Source organism: Rhinopithecus roxellana, chromosome 12 (assembly GCF_007565055.1).
Source record: "Rhinopithecus roxellana isolate Shanxi Qingling chromosome 12, ASM756505v1, whole genome shotgun sequence".
Taxonomy (NCBI): Eukaryota; Metazoa; Chordata; class Mammalia; order Primates; family Cercopithecidae; genus Rhinopithecus; species Rhinopithecus roxellana.
The window spans coordinates 2,928,142-2,949,903 of NC_044560.1; the positions used below are offsets into that span (position 1 = coordinate 2,928,142).

The 21,762-nt window shown below is 53.0% G+C and overlaps 2 protein-coding genes across 3 annotated transcripts in view; one reads left to right on the top strand and one right to left on the bottom strand.

Moving 5' to 3' along the window:
* The window catches only part of PLOD1 (procollagen-lysine,2-oxoglutarate 5-dioxygenase 1), a 43,565-nt gene extending 39,296 nt beyond the window's left edge, over positions 1–4,269 (bottom strand). Inside the window, exon 1 of the mRNA XM_030942704.1 lies at positions 4,089–4,269. Within this exon, the coding sequence (XP_030798564.1) occupies positions 4,089–4,164 (76 nt within the window). The 5' untranslated portion in view covers positions 4,165–4,269. The remainder of the gene's footprint in view (positions 1–4,088) is intronic.
* A 9,190-nt stretch (positions 4,270–13,459) lies between these two features.
* KIAA2013 (KIAA2013 ortholog) lies at positions 13,460–20,566 on the top strand. Of its 2 annotated transcripts, XM_010357376.2 has the most exons (3): positions 13,461–14,675; positions 16,701–17,554; positions 19,829–20,566. In XM_010357376.2, the coding sequence occupies exons 1-3, from the start codon at positions 13,643–13,645 to the stop codon at positions 19,844–19,846; spliced, it is 1,905 nt and encodes a 634-aa protein (XP_010355678.2). In that variant the 5' UTR covers positions 13,461–13,642; the 3' UTR covers positions 19,847–20,566. The 2 variants fall into 2 exon arrangements, with proteins under 2 accessions (XP_030768722.1, XP_010355678.2); XM_030912862.1 differs by lacking the exon at positions 19,829–20,566 and having other exon boundaries at positions 13,460–14,675; positions 16,701–18,020.
* Positions 20,567–21,762: the final 1,196 nt, after the last annotated feature.

The following is a 21,762-nucleotide window of genomic DNA, read 5'->3' on the forward strand; positions in this document are numbered from 1 at the left end:
AACCAGCTCTGGCAACGAGAGACCAGATGTTTAACCTTCCAGGGCCTCAGTCTTCCCATCTCCAAAATGGGATTGATGATTCCTTACTCATCAAAGGGATCCTGGCCGGGCGTGGTAGCTCACGCCTGTAATCCCAGCACTTTGGGAAGCCGAGGTGGGCAGATTGCTTGAGGTCAGGAGTTCGAGACCAGCCTGGCCAACACTGCAAAACCCCGTCTCTACTAAAAATACAAAAATTAGACAGGCATGGTGGCGCATGCCTGTGATCCCAGCTACTTGGGAGGCTGAGACGGGAGAATCGCTTGAACCCTGGAGGCGGAGGCTCCAGTGAGCTGAGATCGTGCCACGCACTCTAGCCTGGGCAACAAAGTGAGACTCTGTCTCAAAAAAAAAAAAAAAAGGAAAGAAAATGAAAAATTGAAAGAAAAGGAAAACAGGTAAGGATCCAAATGGAGAAGGGAAGCAAAGGGCCCAACTCAGACTAGCCTGACATTAGCCCTAGGCCTGGGGATCCGCTCTCTTGTGCATCAGTGAGCACAGATGTGCTTACTATCTACCAGGTGCTCTACCTGGGTTACCTCAGCAGCACACTGATCCTGTCCTCCGCCCACAGCAGCACCCTCTGTGGAGGCTTCCTTGGATCTGCTCTGCCCTCCTCCTGTCACTTGCTGGGGATCAGGGTGCCTAACGCCCTGTCATCAGTCTGGTCCCTCTACAATTCAACTTCCCGGGCTTCCTCGTGGGCAGCTAAGGTTTCTCTCCTGGGATGATCTGGGATGCAGGCAGCCCATGTCAGCAGAAGCAGGGGGATCAAAGGCCCAGAAAACAAGGCCACAACAGGGCTCCTGGCCAGTGAGGGGACCCAGGCCGAGAGCCCTTTGCACAGCCCAGTGGTCGGCGTTTCCGTCACTGGACTTTCTGAGCTGTCTTACTGCCCTGCTGTAAGCCAGCAGCCCTGGGCCCAGGAGAGAAAATGCCCTTTGCCAAGGGCCTTTCATGGGCCAGGCATTGAGCTGAACTCTCCCCAACTTCATCCCCTGGAATCCTTGTTAGAACTCTAGGCGTGAGGCCGGGCGCGGTGGCTCAAGCCTGTAATCCCTGCACTTTGGGAGGCCGAGACGGGCGGATCACGAGGTCAGGAGATCGAGACCATCCTGGCTAATACGGTGAAACCCCATCTCTACCAAAAAATATAAAAAACTAGCCGGGCGAGGTGGCGGCACCTGTAGTCCCAGCTACTGGGGAGGCTGAGGCAGGAGAATGGCGTAAACCCGGGAGGCGGAGCTTGCAGTGAGCTGAGATCCGGCCACTGCACTCCAGCCTGGGCGACAGAGCAAGACTCGGTCTCAAAAAAAAAAAAAAAAAAAAAGAACTCTAGGCGTGAGGTAGTATCACCGGGTCTTGCAGGCTAGAACACCAAACCTCACAGAGAGCAAGCATCGCCAGCTTTACCACTGGGAGACGTGGGGCCTTGGGCACAACCTGGCCCAAGGGAGGTACTCAAGAAATGGCAGTTCCTGGCCGGGCGCGGTGGCTCACGCCTGTAATCCCAGCACTTTGGGAGGCCGAGGCAGGTGGATCACCTGAGATCAGGAGTTTGAAACCAGCCTGACCAACATGGTAAAACCCCGTCTCTACTAAAGATACAAAAATTAGCTGAGCGTCGTGGCATCCGCCTGTAATCCCAGCCACTAGGGAGACTGAGACAGAAGAATCGCTTGAACCTGGGAGGCGGACGTTGCAGTGAGCCGAGATCGCGCCATTGGACTCCCGCCTGGGCAACAAGAGTCAAACTCTGTCTCAAAAAAAAAAAAAAAAAAAGAAATGGTGGTTCCTGGCTGGGTGCAGTGGTTCCCGCCTGTAATCCCAGCACTTTGGGAAGCTGAGGCAGGAGGATCACTTGAGGTCAGGAGTTTGAAACCAGCCTGGCCAACATGGTAAAACCTCGTCTCTTCTAAAAATACAAAAATTAGCTGGGCATGATGGTGCAGGCATGTAATCCCAAACTAGTCTGGAGGCTGACACACAAGAATTGCTTGAACCCAGGAGGCAGAGGTTGCAGTGAGCTGAGGTCACACCACTGTACTCTAGCCTGGGGGACACAGCGAAACTCTGTCTCAAAAAACAAAAAAAGGCCGGGCGCGGTGGCTCAAGCCTATAATCCCAGCACTTTGGGAGGCCGAGATGGGCGGATCACGAGGTCAGGAGATCAAGACCATCCTGGCTAATACGGTGAAACCTCGTCTCTACTAAAAAATACAAAAAAATACACCTAGCCGGGCGAGGTGGCGGGCGCCTGTAGTCCCAGCTACTCGGGAGGCTGAGGCAGGAGAATGGCGTAAACGCGGGAGGCGGAGCTTGCAGTGAGCTGAGATCCGGCCACTGCACTCCAGCCTGGGCGACAGAGCGAGACTCCGTCTCAAAAAAAAAAAAGAAAGAAATGGTGGTTCCCATCCCTGACCCAAAGACCCAAGGGTCGCAGAACCCAGGATCCTTCTAGTGGTACAGTTTCAGGTTCTCCAAGAGGGTAGGCTGAAGGAGGAGAATGCCACGGAAGGTACCGCCAGTTCTGCTTGGCTTTGCTGGGACTGTCTGCAGTCTATGCCCTTCTCAGGAAAGCCCTGGAGATGGCCCATGCCAGGGAGGGCTGGGGAGGAGGGAAGCACCCACTCAGGACAGTGGGACACACGCTGCAATCCAATCTGCCTTGAGGAAGTAGAAGGAGCGCTAGACTGGTGCCCAGCTGACCTCAGACCAGCCACCCCCGTCTGGACCACCCTGGACAGTCACTTCATCTGTCTGGGCCTCAGTTTCCTCAAGTATAAACTGCAGAGAGGGCCAGGCACAGTGACTCACACCTGTAATCCCAGCACTTTGGGAGACCAAGGTGGGCAGATCACCTGAGGTCAAGAGTTCAAGACCAGCCTGGCCAACATGGTGAAACCCCATCTCTACTAAAAATACAAAAATTAGCCAGCGTGGTAGCACATGTCTGTGATCCCAGCTACCTGGGAGGCTGAGGTACAGGAATTGCTTGAATCGGGTGGGGGTGATGGCTCACGCCTGTAATTCAAAGACTTTGGGAGGCCGAGGCAGGCAGATCACAAGGTCAGAAGTTCAAGACCAGCCTGGCCAGCATGGTGAAACCCCATCTCAACTAAAAATACAAAAATTAGCTAGGTATGGTGGCATGTGCCTGTAATCCCAGCTACTTGGGAGGCTGAGGCAGGGGAAACACTTGAACCCGGGAGGTAGAGGTTGCAGTGAGCTGAGATTGCACCACTGCACTCCAGCTTGGGCGACAGAGCAAGACTCCATCTCAAAAAAAAAAGAATTGCCTCTACCTGGGGGGCAGAGGTTGCAGTAAGCCTAGATCACACACTGCATTCCAGCCTGGGCGACAGAGCAAGACTCCGTCTCAAAAATAAATTAATTAATTAAATAAAATAAAAAAATAAACTGCAGAGAGGAAGACCACCCTGGCAGGGGCTCAGCAGACCACAGGGGACATGTGTGAAAGCACAAACTGCTCCACAAAGTGAGCCACACCTTCTACCCCCATCCCTCCCCTGTCCCCCTCAAGACCCCTCACTCCCATAGTAATGAGGTCTCCTGGCTCTGGAACCAGACACCTGGGTGGGTGGGGTAAATCCTGGTTCCAAGGCCCACAAGTTGTATGATCTTGGGCAAGTGAATGAACTCTGGAGCCTCAGTTTGCCCAGCTGGAAAACGGGGATAATAGAAGGAAACACTTACCAGGGTAGCAATCACGCCTAACTGATGCCTTGCCCATAGTGAGCACTCCGCAGAATAGCCATTGCCGGTTATTATTATGAGAACTATTATTATTTGAGCCTTTCTGTGCTGAATGGAACTCAGCTGTCACCCTTTCCTTCCCGAAGGAGGAACCGCAACCCCAAGAGGGGAAGTGATTTGTTCAAGTCACCAGCGAGTAAGTGGACGAGGAGCCGGAACCCAGACTCCCTCTCCAGCCCAGGCCTCCCATTCAGGTCGTTCCCAGGGAGGCAGCCTGGAACCAGCCCTCCCGCCCGGATCCGCGCTCCCGCCCCCGGCCTTCGCTCCCTCACCCTCCGGCTTGGCGTCGCCCTTCGCTTCAGACAGCAGCAGCCAGCCCAGCGGGGCCAGGAGCAGCAGGGGCCGCATGGCCGAGGTATGAGGATGATCGGCCGACCCGGCGACGCTCGCAAGGCTGGAAACTTCGCGACGGGGCCGCAGGTCCCGCTGCCACGCACTGGGCCCGCCCCGGGGGCGGCAACGCCCCGCCCCTCCACGCCCTCCCCGGCGCCTGCCCTGGGGGGAAGGGTTTTTCTGCAGATGTGCCCAAGCCCCGGCCTCTCCCTGTCGGGACAGCTCCCACAGCCTGTCTGTGCAGCTCCCGGGGCTTCCGCCAGGCCCTGCCTCCTCCTTCCCTTCTCTGGGGGCTTCACTCCGACCAGGAAGAGGGCGGTGAGAGGAGGGCGAGGACACGATTTCTAGACCCCAGGTTCTGGGCCAACGCTCCATGGCATCGATAACCGTGAGCCCCTGTTTGCTCGCCTGAAAAGTGGGGCTTATGATAGCGCCTGTTCATTGGGTCTTGCACGGGTTAATGGCGATACCTGTAGCGCACTTAGAGCAACCCCAGGTCAAGCCCCAAGGAAGTCAGTTTTCATGATTTCATTAGACCTTCCCCAAACCCAAGAGGTGAGGGTGGGCAGGGATTCGTTCAGAGACGCAGACACCCCTACGTGGCCCACCCAGGCACTGGAAATGCAGGAAGCCCGTCTCCATTCTCCCCAAAAGGCAATCAGTTGATCTACCTTTGTGTCCCTGGGAGGCAAACCTCTGAGCCAAGGAAAGTCTCGCTTCTGAGGTTTTTTTGTTGTTGTTTTGTTTTTTTTTCCTTTTTTTTCAGACCAAGTTGCATTCAGTTGCCCACGCTGGAGTGCAGTGGCATGATCACCGCTCACTGCAGCCTCAACCTCCCGGGCTCAAGTGATCCTCCCATCTCAGCCTCCCGAGTAGGTGGGATCACAGGCCTGAGCCACCATCCCTGGCTAATTTTTCTACTTTTTTTTTTTTTTTTTTTTTTTTTGAGACGGAGTTTCACTCTTGTTAGCCCAGGCTGGAGTGCAATGGCGAGATCTCCGCTCACGGCAACCTCTGCCTCCCGGGTTCAAGCGATTCTCCTGCTTCAGCCTCCCGAGTAGCTGGGATTACAGGCATGCCCCACCATGCCCAGCTAATTTTCTATTTTTAGTAGAGGCAGGTTTCTCTATGTTGATCATGCTGGTCTTGAACTCCCTACCTCAGGTGATCTGCCCGCCTTGGCCTCCTAAAGTGCTGGGATTACAGGCGTAAGCCACTGCACCTGGCCGATTATTCTACTTTTTGTAGAGACAAGGGTCTCCCTATGTTACCCAGGCTGGTCTCGAACTCCTGGGCTCAAGGGATCTTCCTGCCTCCCAAAGTGCTGGGGTTACAGGCTGAGCCACCACACCCTACAGAGATTAATTGTTTTTTGTGTGTTTTTTGTTTGTTTGTTTTTGAGATGGAGTCTCGCTCTGTCGCCCAGGCTGGAGTGCAGTGGCGCGATCTCGGCTCACTGCAAGCTCCACCTCCCGGGTTTACGCCATTCTCCCGCCTCAGCCTCCCCAGTAGCTGGGACTACAGGCGCCGGCCACCTCGCCCAGCTAGTTTTTTGTATTTTTTTTAGTAGAGACAGGGGTTTCACCGTGTTAGCCAGGATGGTCTTGATCTCCTGACCTCGTGATCCGCCCGTCTCGGCCTCCCAAAGTGCTGGGATTACAGGCTTGAGCCACCGCGCCCGGCCTGGCATCCGACAGAGATTAATTGTTAAATGAATAAACGAATCAATGAAAGTTTTTAGGACCTCTTCACAGATGCCCAAAGCCCAACAAACAACTCAATGGTCTCTAGAGTAAGGGCTTCTGGACCAGATGTCAGACAGGGGCAGCCACCTCTGAACAAAAATCCTTCCTTCCTTGGAAGAAACCTCAGACAGAGGCTGGGCGCAGTGGCTCACGCCTGTAATCCCAGCACTTTGGGAGGCCAAGGCGAGCAGATCACAAGGTTAGGAGTTCAAGACCTGTTTGACCAACATGGTTGAAACCCTGTCTTTACTAAAATACAAAAATTAGCCAGACGTGGTGGTGCATGCCTATAATCCCAGATACTCAGGAGGCTGAGGCAGTAGAATCGCTTGAACCCAGGAGGCAGAGTTTGCAGTGAGCCAAGATTGCACCACTGCACTGCACTCCAGCCTGGGCAACAGAGTGAGACAATGTCTAAAAAAAAAAAAAAAGAAAGAAAGAAACCTCAGACAGGGACCCAAGGAGCCTTTTCCCAGCTGATTAGGCTCCAGAGGAGTGGGTGGCAGGTGCAACCCGAGGCTGGCAGGGGGCAAAGGGGTGGGAGAGAAGGAATGTCACGAATGTCAATGGACGACATAGAGCAGGCTGTGCGTCAGTGCTGGGAAGAGATTTAAATCAACAGCATTCAGATGGGCTGGGTGCGGTGGTTCATGCCTGTAATCCCAGTACTTTGGGAGGCCAAGACAGGCGGATTGCTTGAGCCCAGGAATTCAAGACCAGCCTGGGCAACATGGTGAAACCCCCTTCTCTACTAAAAATACAAAAATTAGCTGGGCATGGTGGCATGTGCCCGTAGTCCCAGCTACTCAGGAGGCTGAGTGAGGAGGATCACTTGAGCCCGGGAGGTGGAGGTTGTAGTGAGCCATGATCGCACCACTGCACTCCAGCCTGGGCAAGCGAGTCAGACCTTGTCTCAAAAAAACAAACAAACCAAAAAATAAAAACAAAACAGCATGCAGATGCTGCAGCCAGGGAAATACACTACCCGTATGATGTTAAGTGGAAAAACAGAATATACAGTATGGTTCCACTCAGTAAAAATACAATTTTTTTTTTTTTTTTTTTTGAGATGGAGTCTCCCTCTGTAGCCCAGGCTGGAGTGCAGTGGCACGATCTCGGCTCACTGCAACCTCTGCTTCCCGGGTTCAAGCAATTCCTTGCCTCAGCCTCCCGAGTAGCTGGGATTACAGGTGCCTGCCACCATGCCCAGCTCATTTTTGTATTTTTAGTTGAGATGGGGTTTCACCGTCTTGGCCAGGCTGGTCTTGAACTCCTGACTTCGTGATCCACCCGCCTCGGCCTCCCAAAGTGTTGGGATTATAGGCGTGAGCCATCGTGCCTGGCCAAAAATATATTCTTATCAATGTATACATGCATAGAGACAATGCTAGAAGAAAATTATAGCCAAATGTTTACTGTGATTATTTCCAGGTTGTGGGATTATTTCATATTTATATAGATAATTTTTGATGTTTTATATTATTTCTAGGTAGTTATTTTGTTATTTATATTTTTCACTTTTTTTTCAATAAACATATACTATTTGTAAAATTCAAACAAAATCGGCCGGGCACGGTGGCTCACGCCTGTAATCCCAGCACTTTGGGAGGCGGAGGCAGGCAGATCACCTGAGGTCGGGAGTTCGAGACCAACCTGACCAACATGGAGAAACCTTGTCTCCACTAAAAATACAAAATTCTCCAGGCATGGTGGTGCACGCCTGTAATCCCAGCTACTTGGGAGGCTGAGGCAGGAGAATTTCTTTTTTTTTTTTTTTTGAGACAGAGTCTCGCTCTGTCACCCAGGCTGGAGTGCAGTGGCCGGATCTCAGCTCACTGCAAGCTCCGCCTCCTGGGTTTACGCCATTCTCCTGCCTCAGCCTCCCGAGTAGCTCCCACCACCTCGCCTGGCTAGTTTTTTTTTTTATTTTTTATTTTTTAGTAGAGACGGGGTTTCACCATGTTAGCCAGGATGGTCTCGATCTCCTGACCTCGTGATCCGCCCATCTTGGCCTCCCAAAGTGCTGGGATTACAGGCTTGAGCCACTGTGCCCAGCCTGGAGAATTTCTTGAATCTGGGAGGTGGAGGTTGTGGTGAGCTGAGATCGCACCATTGCACTGTACTCTAGCCTGGGCAACAAGAGCAAAACTATGTCTTGAAAAAAATATATATTCAAACAAAATCAATAAATGCTGTTTTTAGAATATAGGTACAGGCCGGCACAGAGACTCATGCCTGTAATCCCAGCACTTTGGGAGGCCAAGGCGGGAGGACTGCTTGGGCCCAGGAGTTCCAGACCAGCCTGGGCACTATAGCAAGACTCCTCCCCCATCTCTATTAAAAAAACAAAGATAGAGTCAGTCACTGGGAACCGCGGAAATCATCTCATTGTTTGGAGATGTGCTCATTGTACTGTATGGAGATGTGCTCATTGTACAGATAGTACAAGCGATATCCAGACGACTGGGCAGCAAGCTCAAGGTCACAAGGCAAGAAAAAGGAAGAGGCGTGAGCGGAATCCAGGGCTTCTACCTCCCAGCTGGGACCCAGGACTGGGAGTTTCAGCATCTGGAGACAGGACTTGGTGCCAGAATCCACCGGATGTTTTGGGTTCAGGAGGATGCAAACTCAGACTCCAGACCCTGGAGGAAGAGGAAATGCCAGGAGGAGCAGAGGGAGAAGGAGCATGTATTGGCTGGTTCAATTGAGAAAATTTTTTTTTTTTTGAGACAGGGTCTCACTTTGTTGCCCAGGCTGGAGTACAGTGATGTGATTATGGCCTACTGCAGCCTCAACTTCCTGGGCTCAGGTGATTCTCCCACCTTAGCCTCCTGAGTAGCTGGGACTACAGGCATGCACCTTGCCTGGCTAATTTTTTTTTTTTTTTTTTTTTAGAGACAGGGTTTCACCATGTTAGCCAGACTGGTCTCAAACTCCTGAGCTTAAGACATCCGCCTTCCTCAGCCTCCCGAAGTGCTGGGATTACACATGTGAGCCAATGCGCCTGGCCCTGTTTCAGTTTTCAAAACTCTCCCTCATTCCCTGCTCACAGCAGCCTTGCTAATTAAGCAGTATTGTCCCATCTGCAAAATGAGAAAACAGGCCCAGAGAAGTGAAGCAATCTGCTCGACACCACACAACTGATGCAGAACTACAGCAAGGGAGGCAGCATTGGAACCCAGCTCTCACTCTCCATTTGCTGTAGTCCAAGGAGAACCTTAATGGTAATGTACTATAAATAGAAAAAAAACCAAAAAAACAAAACGCTTGAGGCAGGGTGCCATGACTCACGCCTGTAATCCCAACACTTTGGGAGGCCGAAGTGGGAGGATCCTTTGAGACCAGGAGTTCAAGACCAGCCTGGGCAATATAGTAAGACCCGTTGCCCCACCCCCACCCACCTCCTGTCTCCACAAAAAAAATTAGGAGGGTGTGGTGGCATGCGCCTGTAATCTCAGCTTCTCAGGAGGCTGAAGTGGGAGGATCACTTGAGCCTAAGAGGTTGAGGCTGCAGTGAGCCGTGATTGTACCACTGTACTTCTGCCTGAGTTCTGTCTCAAAAAAAAAGGAAAAGAAAAAAAACCCTTGGACAGTGGGAGTCCCACAGCCCAAAGTCATTTTAAGTCAGGAGGGGGAATCAATCTTGGAGGCTGCTGGCCTCTCTGGGTGAAAGGATTCACTCTGGCAAAGCCTGCCCTCCCCTCCTTTGGTATCTATTTCCTGTTCCCTTCACCAACTTGCTGAAACTTGAAACCTTCCCAAGCTTCATGGAGAAAGAGGACCTGTCTCTTTAACCAGTGGTGGATGCCGTCCAGATGTTACTTCTGGTACGTGCTGCACGTGCTGTGGACAATTAAAGGTGCAGGACTCAGCTTTCTAGGGAAGGTGTAGAAAGGATAGCTGGCCTGGAGGGCAGCTGCCTGGTGCCATGAGGGGCTTTTCTCATTTTCATCCTTTTCTTTTACTCATTTCCTTTTTTGGCCCCAGGAAGAGCAAGGGCCTCAGTAGGATGGCCATATTCTGTGCTGCTAGATGGGCGATCACCTCTCACTAGCACTTAGCCTCCCTAATAATAATAATAGTAAAAATAAATAATAATAAAATGTCCTCTTTTTTTTTTTTTTTTTTTTTGAGACAGAGTCTCGCTCTGTCACCCAGGCTGGAGTGCAGTACCTCAAGGCTGGGCACGGTGGCTCACGTCTGTAATCCCAGCACTTTGGAAGGCTGAGGCAGGTAGATCATCTGAGGTCAGGAGTTCGAGACCAGCCTGACCAATATGGAGAAACTCCGTCTCTACTAAAAATACAAAAAATTAGCCAGGCGTGGTGGCGCATGCCTGTAATCCCAGCTACTCGGGAGGCTGAGGCAGGAGAATCGCTTGAACCTGGGAGGCGAGGTTGAGGTGAACAGAGATCGCGCTATTTCACTCTAGCCTGGGCAACAAGAGCGAAACTCCATCTCAAAAAAAAAAGCCTAAACCTCAGCATCACACAATATCCCCTTGTAATAAACCTGCACATGTACCCCTGAACCTAAAATAAAAATTGATAAAAAATAAAGAAAGAAGGCTGAGTGTGGTGGCCCACACCTGTAATCCCAGCACTCTGGGAGGCCAAGGTGGGAGGATTGCTTGAGTTCAGAAGCTCAAGACCAGCCTGGGCAACATGGCAAAAACCTGCCTCTCCAAAAAATAGCAAAAAAAAAAAAAAAAAAATTGGCTGGGCATAATGGTGAGGGCCTTTAGTTCTAGCTACTTGGGAGGCCGAGGTGGGAGGATCACGTAAGCCTGTGAGATGGAGGTTGCAGTGAGCTGTGATTGTGCCACTGCACTCCAGCCTGGGCAACAGAGTGAGACCCTCTAAATAAATAAATAAATAAATAATAAATAAATAGGGCTGGGCGCGGTGGCTCACACCTGTAATCCCGGAACTTTGGGAGGCCACAGTGGGCGGATCACAAGTAAAGAGTTCAAGACCAGCCTGGCCAACACTGTAAAACTCCATCTCTACTAAAAATACAAAAATTAGCCAGGCGTGGTGGCAGGTGCCTGTAATACCAGCTACTCAGGAGGCTGAGGCATGAGAAATGCTTGAATCTAGGAGGCAGAGGTTGCGGTGAGCTGAGATCGCACCACTGCACTCTAGCCGGGGGGACAAAGTGCGACTCTTGTCTCAAAAAAATAAAAAATAAAAATAAATAAAATAAAAATGGTAGGCAGACTGTAGGATCACCTGGACAGCTCCTTCTAAAGGGCACTGGCCTCAGCAAACATTTCTGTGTCTGCTCACAACCCACCAGAGGCCACCTCAAATGACCGTTTAATTTCCAACAACTGGGAAGCACTGTCTGGCTTTGGAATGTACTGAAACCAAAGTGGAAACAATCACCCATTGTCTGCCTCTGTGCTTATATTGAATTTTTTCCCCAGGATACAAAGCAAAATTTCTCTTTTGCATCGATGATTCACAATTTAAAGGTATTTTCAAAGTATGAGACTTTAGTGTCTTACGTTATTTAATAAGTTAAAACTAGGGCTGACATCAAGAAGACAATTTGGTGTGGTGGAGACATTGACAGCCCTTGGCTGGATTTGTGTCCGCATATGGTGTACATGCAGCTAGACAGGTCTGTTAACAAAATATTTTTTGGGAAGTCTAGTTTCTGGTGGTTAGTGTTTTTTTGTTGTTTGTTTGGTTTTTTTGGGGTTTTTTTTTTTTGGTTTTTTTTTGAGACCGAGTCTCTCTTAGTTGCCCAGGATGGAGTGCAGTGGCACGATCTCAGTTCACTGCAACCTCTGCCTCCCTGGTTCAGGCGATTCTCATGCTTCAGTCTCTCAAGTAGCTGGGATAACAGGTGCCTGCCACCAAGCCCAGCTAATTTTTGCATTTTTAATTTTTTATTTTTATTTATTTATTTATTTATTTTTTGAGACGGAGTCTCGCTCTGTCGCCCAGGCTGGAGTGCGGTGGCGTGATCTCGGCTCGCTGCAAGCTCCACCTCCCGGGTTCGGGCCATTCTCCTGCCTCAGCCTCCCCAGTAGCCAGGACTACAGGCTCCTGCCACCGCGCCCGGCTAATTTTTTGTATTTTTTTTTTAATTAGAGACAGGGTTTCACCGTGTTAGCCAGGATGGTCTCGATCTCCTGACCTCGTGATCTGCCTGCCTCGGCCTCCCAAAGTGCTGGGATTACCACCCAGCACTTTGGTCAGCCACCGCGCCCAGCTTATTTTTATTTATTTATTTTTTTGACAGAGTCTCGCTCTGTCACCCTCACTCTGTCGCCCAGGCTGGAGTGCAGTGGCGCGATCTCGGCTCACTGCAAGCTCCGCCTCCCGAGTTCACGCCATTCTCCTGCCTCAACCTCCCGAGTAGCAGGAACTACAGGCGCCTGCCACCACACCCGGCTAATTTTTTGTATTTTTAGTACAGATGGGGTTTCACCGTGGTCTCTGTCTCCTGACCTTGTGATCCGCCCGCCTCGGCCTCCCAAAGTGCTGGGATCACAGGTGTGACCGACTAATTTTTTATATTTTTAGTAGAGACAGGATTTCACTGTGTTAGCCAGGATGGTCTCTATCTCCTGACCTCGTGATCCTCCCGTCTTGGCCTCCCAAAGTGCTGGGATTACAGGCGTGAGCCACCGCGCCCAGCCTAATTTTTGTATTTTTAGTAGAGACGGGTTTTCACCATGTTGGTCAGGCTGGTTTCGAACTCCTGACCTCTCGGCCTCCGAAAGTGTTGGAATTACAGACGTGAGCCACCACTCCTGGCCTCTGATGGCTCCCCTTCCCCTCCTCCTCCCTTTTCGTTTCTTCTTCCTCCTCTTCTTTCTTCTCTCTCTCTCTCTCTCTTTTTTTCCCCACTTTTTCGTATTGTTCCAAGTGTTTTTGCGGCGAGGATAGTCTTTTTTTTGTTTTGTTTTTGGAGACGATGTCTCACTCTGTCGCCCAGGCTGGAGTGCAGTGGCATGATCTCGGCTCACTGCCACCTTGCAACCTCCGCCTCCCGGGTACAAGCAGTTCTCCTACCTCAGCCTCCTGAGGAGCAGGGATTACAGGCATGCGCCATCACCCCCGGCTAGTTTTTGTATTTTTAGTAGAGACGGGGGTTTCACCATGTTGGTCAGGCTGGTCTCGAACCCCTGACCTCGTGATCCGCCCGCCTTGGCCTCCCAAAGTGCCGGGATTACAGTAGAGAGCCACCGCGCCCGGCGAGAGGATAGTCATTTTTACAGCAACAAAGTTGTGTGTGTGTGTTTTTAAATCCTTGGGGCTGTTGAATCCATCAGTAGCAAAGGGGCCCAACACGTGTTCGGTTTGGCAGGGTCGATGTTTTTTTCGCGAGTGAATTGGATGCTTCCAGTCCTCCCCAGACCCTTGCACTTAACTCTACTGGACTTCACTCTTCGGGCCTGGGAACCGGTGGTCCGGCCCCTGGCAGCTTCTGTCCCGCCCCCGCCGTGGCTCCGCCCCCTTCTCTCCGGCCCGCCTCTCTCTCCTCCCTCCGCCCTCCCGTTTTCCATCTGTCGTAAAAGACACGGCGACGTTTGACGGCCGACGGCGTTTGACGGCTGGAGGCCACCGAGAAGAAGGAGGAAGCAGCGGTGGCGGCTGCTGCGGCGGTTGCACCGGGGGCCGGGGTGGGCGCCGCGGTCCGGGCCGGGCAGTGAGGCGCGGGCGGCCGGGCCGGTGGGCTGGGCGGCGGGCCCGGCGGCCGCCCCCGCGCCCTTGCCCGCGCCTGGCGGCCCGATGTGGCTGCAGCAGCGGCTGAAGGGGCTGCCGGGACTGCTGTCGAGCAGCTGGGCCCGCCGCCTCCTCTGCCTGCTCGGCCTCCTGCTGCTGCTTTTGTGGTTTGGGGGGTCCGGCGCGCGGCGAGCGGCGGGCGGCCTGCACCTGCTTCCCTGGTCCCGCGGTGAACCGGGCGCCGCCGAGCCGTCTGCTTGCCTGGAGGCGGCCACCCGCGCCTGGCGCGGCCTGCGGGAGCGCGGCGAGGCGGTACCGCTGGGCCCTGGAGTGCCGGCCCTGGTGGCCAACGGCTTCCTGGCTCTGGACGTGGCCGCCAACCGGTTGTGGATGACCCCCGGGGAGCGAGAGCCCGCCGTGGCGCCGGACTTCGTGCCCTTCGTGCAGCTGCGCCCGCTGAGCGCGGTGGCTGAAGCTGGAGAGGCGGTGCTGCTGCTGCGGGAGGGGCTGCTGCGCCGCGTGCGTTGCCTGCAGCTCGGGTCCCCAGGTCCTGGCCCCGTGGCCGCCGGCCCCGGGCCCGCCTCCGTCTCTGGCCTTGCCGCGGGGTCCGGCCGCGACTGCGTGCTGCTGCAAGAGGACTTTCTGGCGCACCGGGGCCGACCCCACGTCTACCTGCAGCGCATCCAGCTCAACAACCCCACGGAGCGCGTGGCCGCGCTGCAGACTGTGGGGCCCACTGCCGGCCCAGCCCCCAAGGCCTTCACCAGTACCCTAGAGAAGGTCGGAGACCATCAATTCCTCCTCTACTCAGGCCGGTCCCCGCCTACGCCCACTGGGTTGGTGCACCTGGTGGTGGTGGCCGCCAAGAAGCTAGTGGACCGCCTCCAAGTGGCTCCCAAGACGCAGCTGGATGAGACGGTGCTGTGGGTGGTGCACGTCTCTGGCCCCATTAACTCCCAGGTGCTCAAAAGCAAAGCAGCCAAGGAGCTCAAGGCGCTGCAGGACTTGGCCCGGAAGGAAATGCTGGAGCTCTTGGAGATGCCAGCCGCGGAGCTTCTTCAAGACCACCAGCTCCTCTGGGCTCAGCTCTTCAGCCCAGGTGAGTCCTGGTCAGCACTTGGTCCACCCTAGATATGTCCCTCCAAAATCTGCAGAGGTGACACTGAAGGTGATGGTGGGGTGGTTAAAACTTGGGCTTGGCGTTTCACCAGAGGTTGAATCTCAGCTCAACCGCCTAGTGTCTGTGCGACCTTGGGATTCGTCGCCCAATCTCTCTGGGCCTGTATTTAATAACAATAACGCCTACCTCAGAAGGTTTTTATGAGACTGTAGTGGAAATTTGAATGTAAAGGTCAGGTCTTTCTGTTATTTGTTCTGGTAGGTGGGGCCTGATTTGAGCAGAGTGAAGTGTTTAGAGTCACTTTGCAGAGGTGAAAACAGCAGGTGGATCCCGATTCTTTGCTCAGCTCTGCAGTCGGCCTGGTGACAGATGTGGGCTTCTTGACATAACCCCTGCTAGGCTGAAGTGCGTCCTGGCATTTGTGACTGCAACTGGTTCACAGGTTGGAGAATGCCTTCTTTCAGCAGGTTGAGATGCTCCCGCCCAGTGAAAACTCTCCTCTCTGTTGACTGTTAAAGAAAAGAAAATCCCGTTCTGGATGAGGGGGGTTTGGTTTCCAGGGCTCCTATCGTCTGAACCCTTGTGTTTGGCTGCTCAGAGAGTTGAGTCCATTCAGCAAGTATCTATTGAATGCTTCTGCCAGGGCTGTTCCATGCACGGGGTGCAGATGGGAACCAGAGTTCCTGTTCTCATGGTGCTTGCTTAAATCCTAGTTGGGAGAAGGCAGACATTAGAAAAGTGAAAATTAGGGGCCGGGCGCGGTGGCTCAAGCCTGTAATCCAGCACTTTGGGAGGCCGAGACGGGCAGATCACGAGGTCAGGAGATCGAGACCATCCTGGCTAACACGGTGAAACCCCGTCTCTACTAAAAAATACAAAAAACTAGCCGGGCGAGGTGGCGGGCGCCTGTAGTCCTAGCTACTTGGGAGGCTGAGGCAGGAGAATGGCGTAAACCCGGGAGGCGGAGCTTGCAGTGAGCTGAGATCCGGCCACTGCACTCCAGCCTGGGTGGCAGAGCAAGACTCCGTCTCAAAAAAAAAAAAAAAAGAAAAGAAAAGAAAAGTGAAAATTAAAATTAAAATAAGACAGTTTTTTAGGCTAGAACGTGCTGGCAGGGCGCGGTGGCTCATGCCTGTAATCCCAGCACTTTGGGAGGCTGAGGCAGGTGGATCACCTGAGATCAGGAGTTCAAGACCAACCTGGCCAATGTGGCGAAACCTTGTCTCTACTAAAAATACAGAACTTAGCCTGACCTCGCGCGATCCGTCCACCTCGGCCTCCCAAAGTGCTGGGATTACAGGTGTGGGCCACTGCGCCGGGCAAGAGGATAGTCATCTTTACAAAACAATGTCGTGTGTGTATGTGTTTTTAAATCTTAGGGCTGTTGAATCCCTCAGTAGCAAAGGGGCCCAACACGTGTTTATTCAGCAAGTATCTATTGAATGCTTCTGCCAGGGCTGTTTTATGCATGGGTGGTGGCCTGCACCTGTAGTCCCACTACTCAGAGGCTGAGACAGGAGAATCACTTGAACCTGGCAGGCGGAGGCTGTAGTAAGCTGAGATCGTGCCACTGCACTCAAGCCTGGGCGACAGAGTAAGACTCTGTCTCAATAAATAACTAAATACATACATAAAGCTACAGGACTGGAGAGAGAAAGGACAGAGAGGAGAAGTGGCCTGAGACTGGCCTCAGCACTGGTGACTGATGTGGCGCAGGAGGTCTGACCATAGGGTTGGCACCAAGTCCTGGCTAAATCTGTGTTCCTCTGGGCTCTGGCACCAGGCCCCACTGCTTTTTAACAGGCTTCTAGATTTCAGGCCCACAGGCTCAAGTTGGTCATGTAAACAAGACAGGTGACTTTCTCCCATACTTTAGGGAGACAGGCACCGCTGTCTTTATCACTAAGGCACACCTCACTCCTCTGCTGCCCTTGGTCTTTATTTCATATGCTCTGCCTCCCAGCTGTCCTTCCCCCTTAACGTGCAGCTTTCATGGTGTTGCAGGAGTGGAAATGAAGAAGATCACTGATACCCACACGCCGTCTGGCCTGACCGTGAACCTGACACTCTACTACATGCTCTCCTGCTCGCCAGCCCCGCTGCTCAGCCCCTCCCTGAGCCACAGGGAGCGAGACCAGATGGAGTCGACCCTCAACTATGAAGATCACTGCTTCAGTGGCCACGCCACCATGCACGCCGAGAACCTGTGGCCGGGACAGCTGTCCTCTGTCCAGCAGATCCTGCAGCTCTCCAACCTGTGGAGGCTGACCCTCCAGAAGCGTGGCTGCAAGGGGCTGGTGAAGGTCGGCGCCCCAGGCATCCTGCAGGGCATGGTGCTCAGCTTTGGGGGGCTGCAGTTCACGGAGAACCACCTCCAGTTCCAGGCTGACCCCGACGTGCTGCACAACAGCTATGCATTGCATGGCATCCGCTACAAGAACGACCATATCAACCTGGCCGTACTGGCGGATGCCGAGGGCAAGCCCTACCTACATGTGTCCGTGGAGTCCCGCGGCCAGCCTGTCAAGATCTATGCCTGCGAGGCGGGCTGCCTGGATGAGCCAGTGGAGCTGACCTCGGCGCCCACGGGCCACACCTTCTCAGTCATGGTGACACAGCCCATCACGCCACTGCTCTACATCTCCACCGACCTCACACACCTGCAGGACCTGCGGCACACGCTGCACCTCAAGGCCATTCTGGCCCATGATGAGCACATGGCCCAGCAGGACCCCGGGCTGCCCTTCCTCTTCTGGTTCAGCGTGGCCTCCCTCATCACCCTCTTCCACCTCTTCCTCTTCAAACTCATCTACAACGAGTACTGTGGGCCTGGAGCCAAGCCCCTCTTCAGGAGTAAGGTAGGAAGCCGCTGTCTGGTCGAAACCCGAGACCTCGGCCTTGCTCTCAGCCCTGTGTCTCGGAAGGGGCTGGCCTGGCGAGGGGGGGTGAGGCCTGGGCAGGAATGGGTGTCCTGATGCCCTCAGCCCTTGACACCAGAGAGAGAGTGCAAGTGTTTTGAGAGGAGACAACAAGGAAGGGAAAGCTGTGGAAATCCAGGTGTGAATTGATGGTCTTCTGGCTTCCCAGGGCAGCCCTCCTCTCCTACCCCATCATAAATCTCAGCATTTAAAAATAACTGCAAGCCGGGTGTGGTGGCTTGTGCCTGTAGTCCCAGCTACTTGGAAGGCTGAGATGGGAGGATCACTTGAGCCCAGGAGTTTGAGGCTGCAGTGAACTGTGATTGTGCCACTGCACTCTAGCTTGGGCAACAAAGCAAGACCCTGTCTCAAAAAAGCAAAAAACAAAACAAAAAAGCAAATAAAAGTAAAAAAAAAAATTAGAGGCAGGGCCTGGTGGCTCATGCCTGTAATCTCAACACTTTGGGAGGCCGAGGTGGGAGGATCCTTTGAGCCCAGGAGTTTGAGACCAGCCTGGGCAGGAAAACGAGGACTTGTCTCTACAAAAAATTTAAACATTAGCCAGGTGTGGTGGTGCACGCTTGTAGTCTCAGCTACTCAGGAGGCTGAGGTGGGAGGATCACTTGAGCCCTGGAGTTTGAGGCTGCAGTGAACTGTAATTACACCATTGCACTCCATCCCAGGTGACAGAGTGAGACCCTGTCTAAAAATAATAAGGCTGGGTGCAGTGGCTTATGCCTATAATCCCAGTACTTGGGGGAGGCTGAGGCAGGCGGATCACCTGAGGTCAGGAGTTCTAGCCTGGCCAACATGTTGAAACCCTGTCTGTACTAAAAATACAAAAATTAGCCAGGCATGGTGGTGCACACCTGTAATTCCAGCTACTCGGGAGGCTGAGGCAGGAGAATTTCTTGAACTCAGGAGGCAGAGGTTGCAGTGACCCGAGATCATGCCAGTGCACTCCAACCTGGGCGACAGAGTGAGACTCTGTCTCAAAAAAATAAAATAATAATAGTAATAATAAAATAAAAATAACTGCAACAAGCCCCTAGATTGACTTGAAACCTCTGTCTGACCTGCTGGCGGGATCCCCAGCTTCCCCCCATGTGCCTGTTCATGCCATGCAGAGGTCAGCCCCTTGTTCCAGGCCTTGGACCAGAGTGGCCATCTCCTTAGCATAGGACACAGGACAGAAGCATTCCCCTCCAGTTTCCTGAGACATGTTTGCCCCTGGTAGCGGTGATTTTGGCCGCTACCAAAATCTGTCATTGGGGCAGCATCTTGGGATCAGCATTGCTGGCACGGGGTGAGGCTGCTTACTGTGCCCTGCCGCCTGGCCTTCTGTGCTTTCTCCAGAGAAAGACCAGCAGGGATTCTAGGGGGAGGCCTTTGTTAGCAGTTGTAGAAGAAAATGTTTCCCAAAGAGCTGAGCTTTTTCCCTTCCTCTTCTCTCCTCCCTCATCCCCCTGTCTCCTCCCCTCTACTCTTCCTCCCATCTCTTCTCTTCTTTTCTCCATTATCTTCTCTTTTTAAACTGTAGTGACAGTAGAGAGGTATTTTAGGCTCTGCGTCTATGCTCCCAAGTAGTCAAAGAGCCCAGATCCTACCCTGGAGAAATGGGAAGTGCCCCCTCACATCCACAGGGATGCCTGCGGCTTCTAGTTTCTGGCCCAAGACCAGGACTTGGAAAAGGAAGCAGAACTTGACCTGAAAGAGCAGAAGAGTGGGAGACAGGGCTGAGTTCCTCAAGTTCGAAGAACAGATCAAAAGTCAGATCAAAAAGGACCGCACAGAGGCCTTCCTTGTGAGCTGCCTCTGAACTAGCTACACTAGGACAGGTGCCAAATGTGCATCATGTGGGTTTTGCTGTCTGTTTGGCAGGCGGCTGCTTTTCCCTGCTGCTCGGTGGCTTCTCTGCCCTCGCTCTTGAGGGCACCTTCGGTTCCCCCCCAGTTGGGGAAATGAGCCAGACTACCTTCGTGGGGTACTGAGCGATCTCTCAACAGACGCAGGCTGAAGCTGGGCCGTGCCAGAGCGGAGCCAGTGAACACTCAGCTCCAGAAGGGCCCAGGCCACTGAGTCCGTGGTCATTCTGCAAGGCTGGGTCAGAGCCAGGGTGTGGTGCTGCTAGGGATGTCTCCGTAGGCTATTTCTGTAGCTGGCCACTGGGGTTGGCAGTGAACAATAATCACACTTGTTTTGTGAATTGAACAGGAAGATCCCAGTGTCTGAGTGAACTAACAGTCCTGCTTTCAGCCACCATTTGCACAAGACACCCAGCACTGAAAGTCCTGCTGCCAGGAGCAAGGGATCCTTTGGAAGCACCCGCCCTTTGTGCCTTGTTGGGGGAAACCAGTGACGCAGAAGCGAATGTGGATACACCAGAGTTTGCATTGGAAGGAACGAGTGTCACGTGGGGAGGGAAGGGGCCAGTGGACCTTTTGTAAGCTTTCCACTCAATAAAACGAACCTGTATGGCAAATACTTGAAATGGAACTCACTCCTTCCACTTTCCCCCTTTCTTCTGTCCCAGGAAATAGACCGTCTTTTGAAAAGACTCTTGTCTAGGGAAAGTTCTGTCCTTTTCCGAATTTATCGTGTTCTTTCTTGATGAAGTTTTAATTTATTTTTGTTGAGATTTTGCTAGATGGCTTTTGCATCCCCTGTAGATGGTGAGTGTTGGCAGTGATGTCCGTCTCAGCCTTCGGAGGCCCCACGGTCCCGAGGCTGGCCCGGGGTCCCCAGGGTGGCTGGGCTGCTGCCTGTAGGAGGGAGCGGGTTGCGCTGTCATCCTCGGGTTTGCACGCCCTTTCTTATGAGCCTGTGGACATCTGTGGTTTTGTGCTTTGGGGCTTCAGGGGAGGTGTTTAACTTTCTAGTGATTGATGATTGTCAGGTTTTGAAACACCAAAGCTTTTTTGTTCTGTTTTTAAATAAATATCTTTCAAATTTCCATGACCGGTTTGTGTGTGGTTAAAACCTGGAGACATGCACCACGTCTGCCCTCAGCACTAGATCTGTCAGAAGCAGGACGCCCACCCGGCCCCGCTGCCACAACGCCATTCCTTTCCCTTATGTTCTACGTCTCTTCAAAGGAGTCTGCCCGGAAGGTGTGTTGGTGGCCGCCTTTCTGCTCGCCAGGGGGTTGCTGAGTGGCCCTGCCCAGTGGGCTGCTTCTCGAATTACCCTGGCTCCTTCCCTGGTAAGGTGCCCTGTCCCCCACCTGCCCTAAAGAGCCAGGGTTCTCCTGCCCTGGTTTTGCTGGCTATAGGACGTCAGCAAGACAAACCCTGAGTGGTCCTTCTCCAGACTGTCTGCTGAAGCCACCATCAGATGCCTCCCTTCTGTGGGGAGGAGAAGGGAACTGTCCACTCCCGGGACCAAAAAGGGGCTGAACCGGGCGTGGCAGTCCACCTGCATGGCTGTCCTCAGCATCTCGGCGTTTAGACTGTTTCTCTGCGTTCCCAGACAGCATTTTAAGCGGCATGACTCACTGGGAAGCCTGGTCTGCCTGCAAAGGAGCCAAATGTCTCGCCCACAGCTGATGGTTACGAGAGTAAACAGGGGGCTTAAGCTCTGCTCTTAGTGGCACTGGTTCCCCAGTTCCTTCTGTCCATGCAGCACCTTCTCCCCTGGATTGTGCAGAGCTATGACATGTGATTTTCCAGCCATGGGCCACGGGCTGGTTCACCTATTGCAGAGTGGGAGCCTCCTGGGGTGCAATTGGTGTCATTTACAGTGTGACATTAAACGGAAAACTGTTGGACCACAAGAACTGCAGCTCTCATTCCTTTTTGAACTTGGAACTGGACATGTTGTAGGCTCCCATACATGTAAAACAAGGCCGGGTGTGGTGGCTCATGCCTGTAATCCCAGCACTTTGGGAGGCTGAGGTGGGTGGATCACTTGAGGTTGGGAGTTCGAGACCAGCTTGACCAACATGGAGAAACACCGTCTCTACTAAAAATACAAAATTAGCTGGGCGTGGTGGTGCATGCCTGTAATCCCAGCTACTCGGGAGGCTGAGGCAGGAGAATTGCTTGAACCTGGGAGGTGGAGGTTGCGGTGAGCCAAGATCGTGCCATTGCACTCCAGCCTGGGCAACATGAACGAAACTCTGTCTCAAAAAAACAGTAAAACCTATGTAT

Excerpts from the sequence above, each read along its gene's own strand:
- KIAA2013 (XM_030912862.1), top strand. The coding sequence starts at position 13,643 with ATGTGGCTGCAGCAGCGGCTGAAGGGGCTGCCGGGACTGCTGTCGAGC. Across the intron at positions 14,676-16,700 it reads GGCTCAGCTCTTCAGCCCAG|GAGTGGAAATGAAGAAGATC; the intron begins GTGAGTCCTGGT and ends ATGGTGTTGCAG.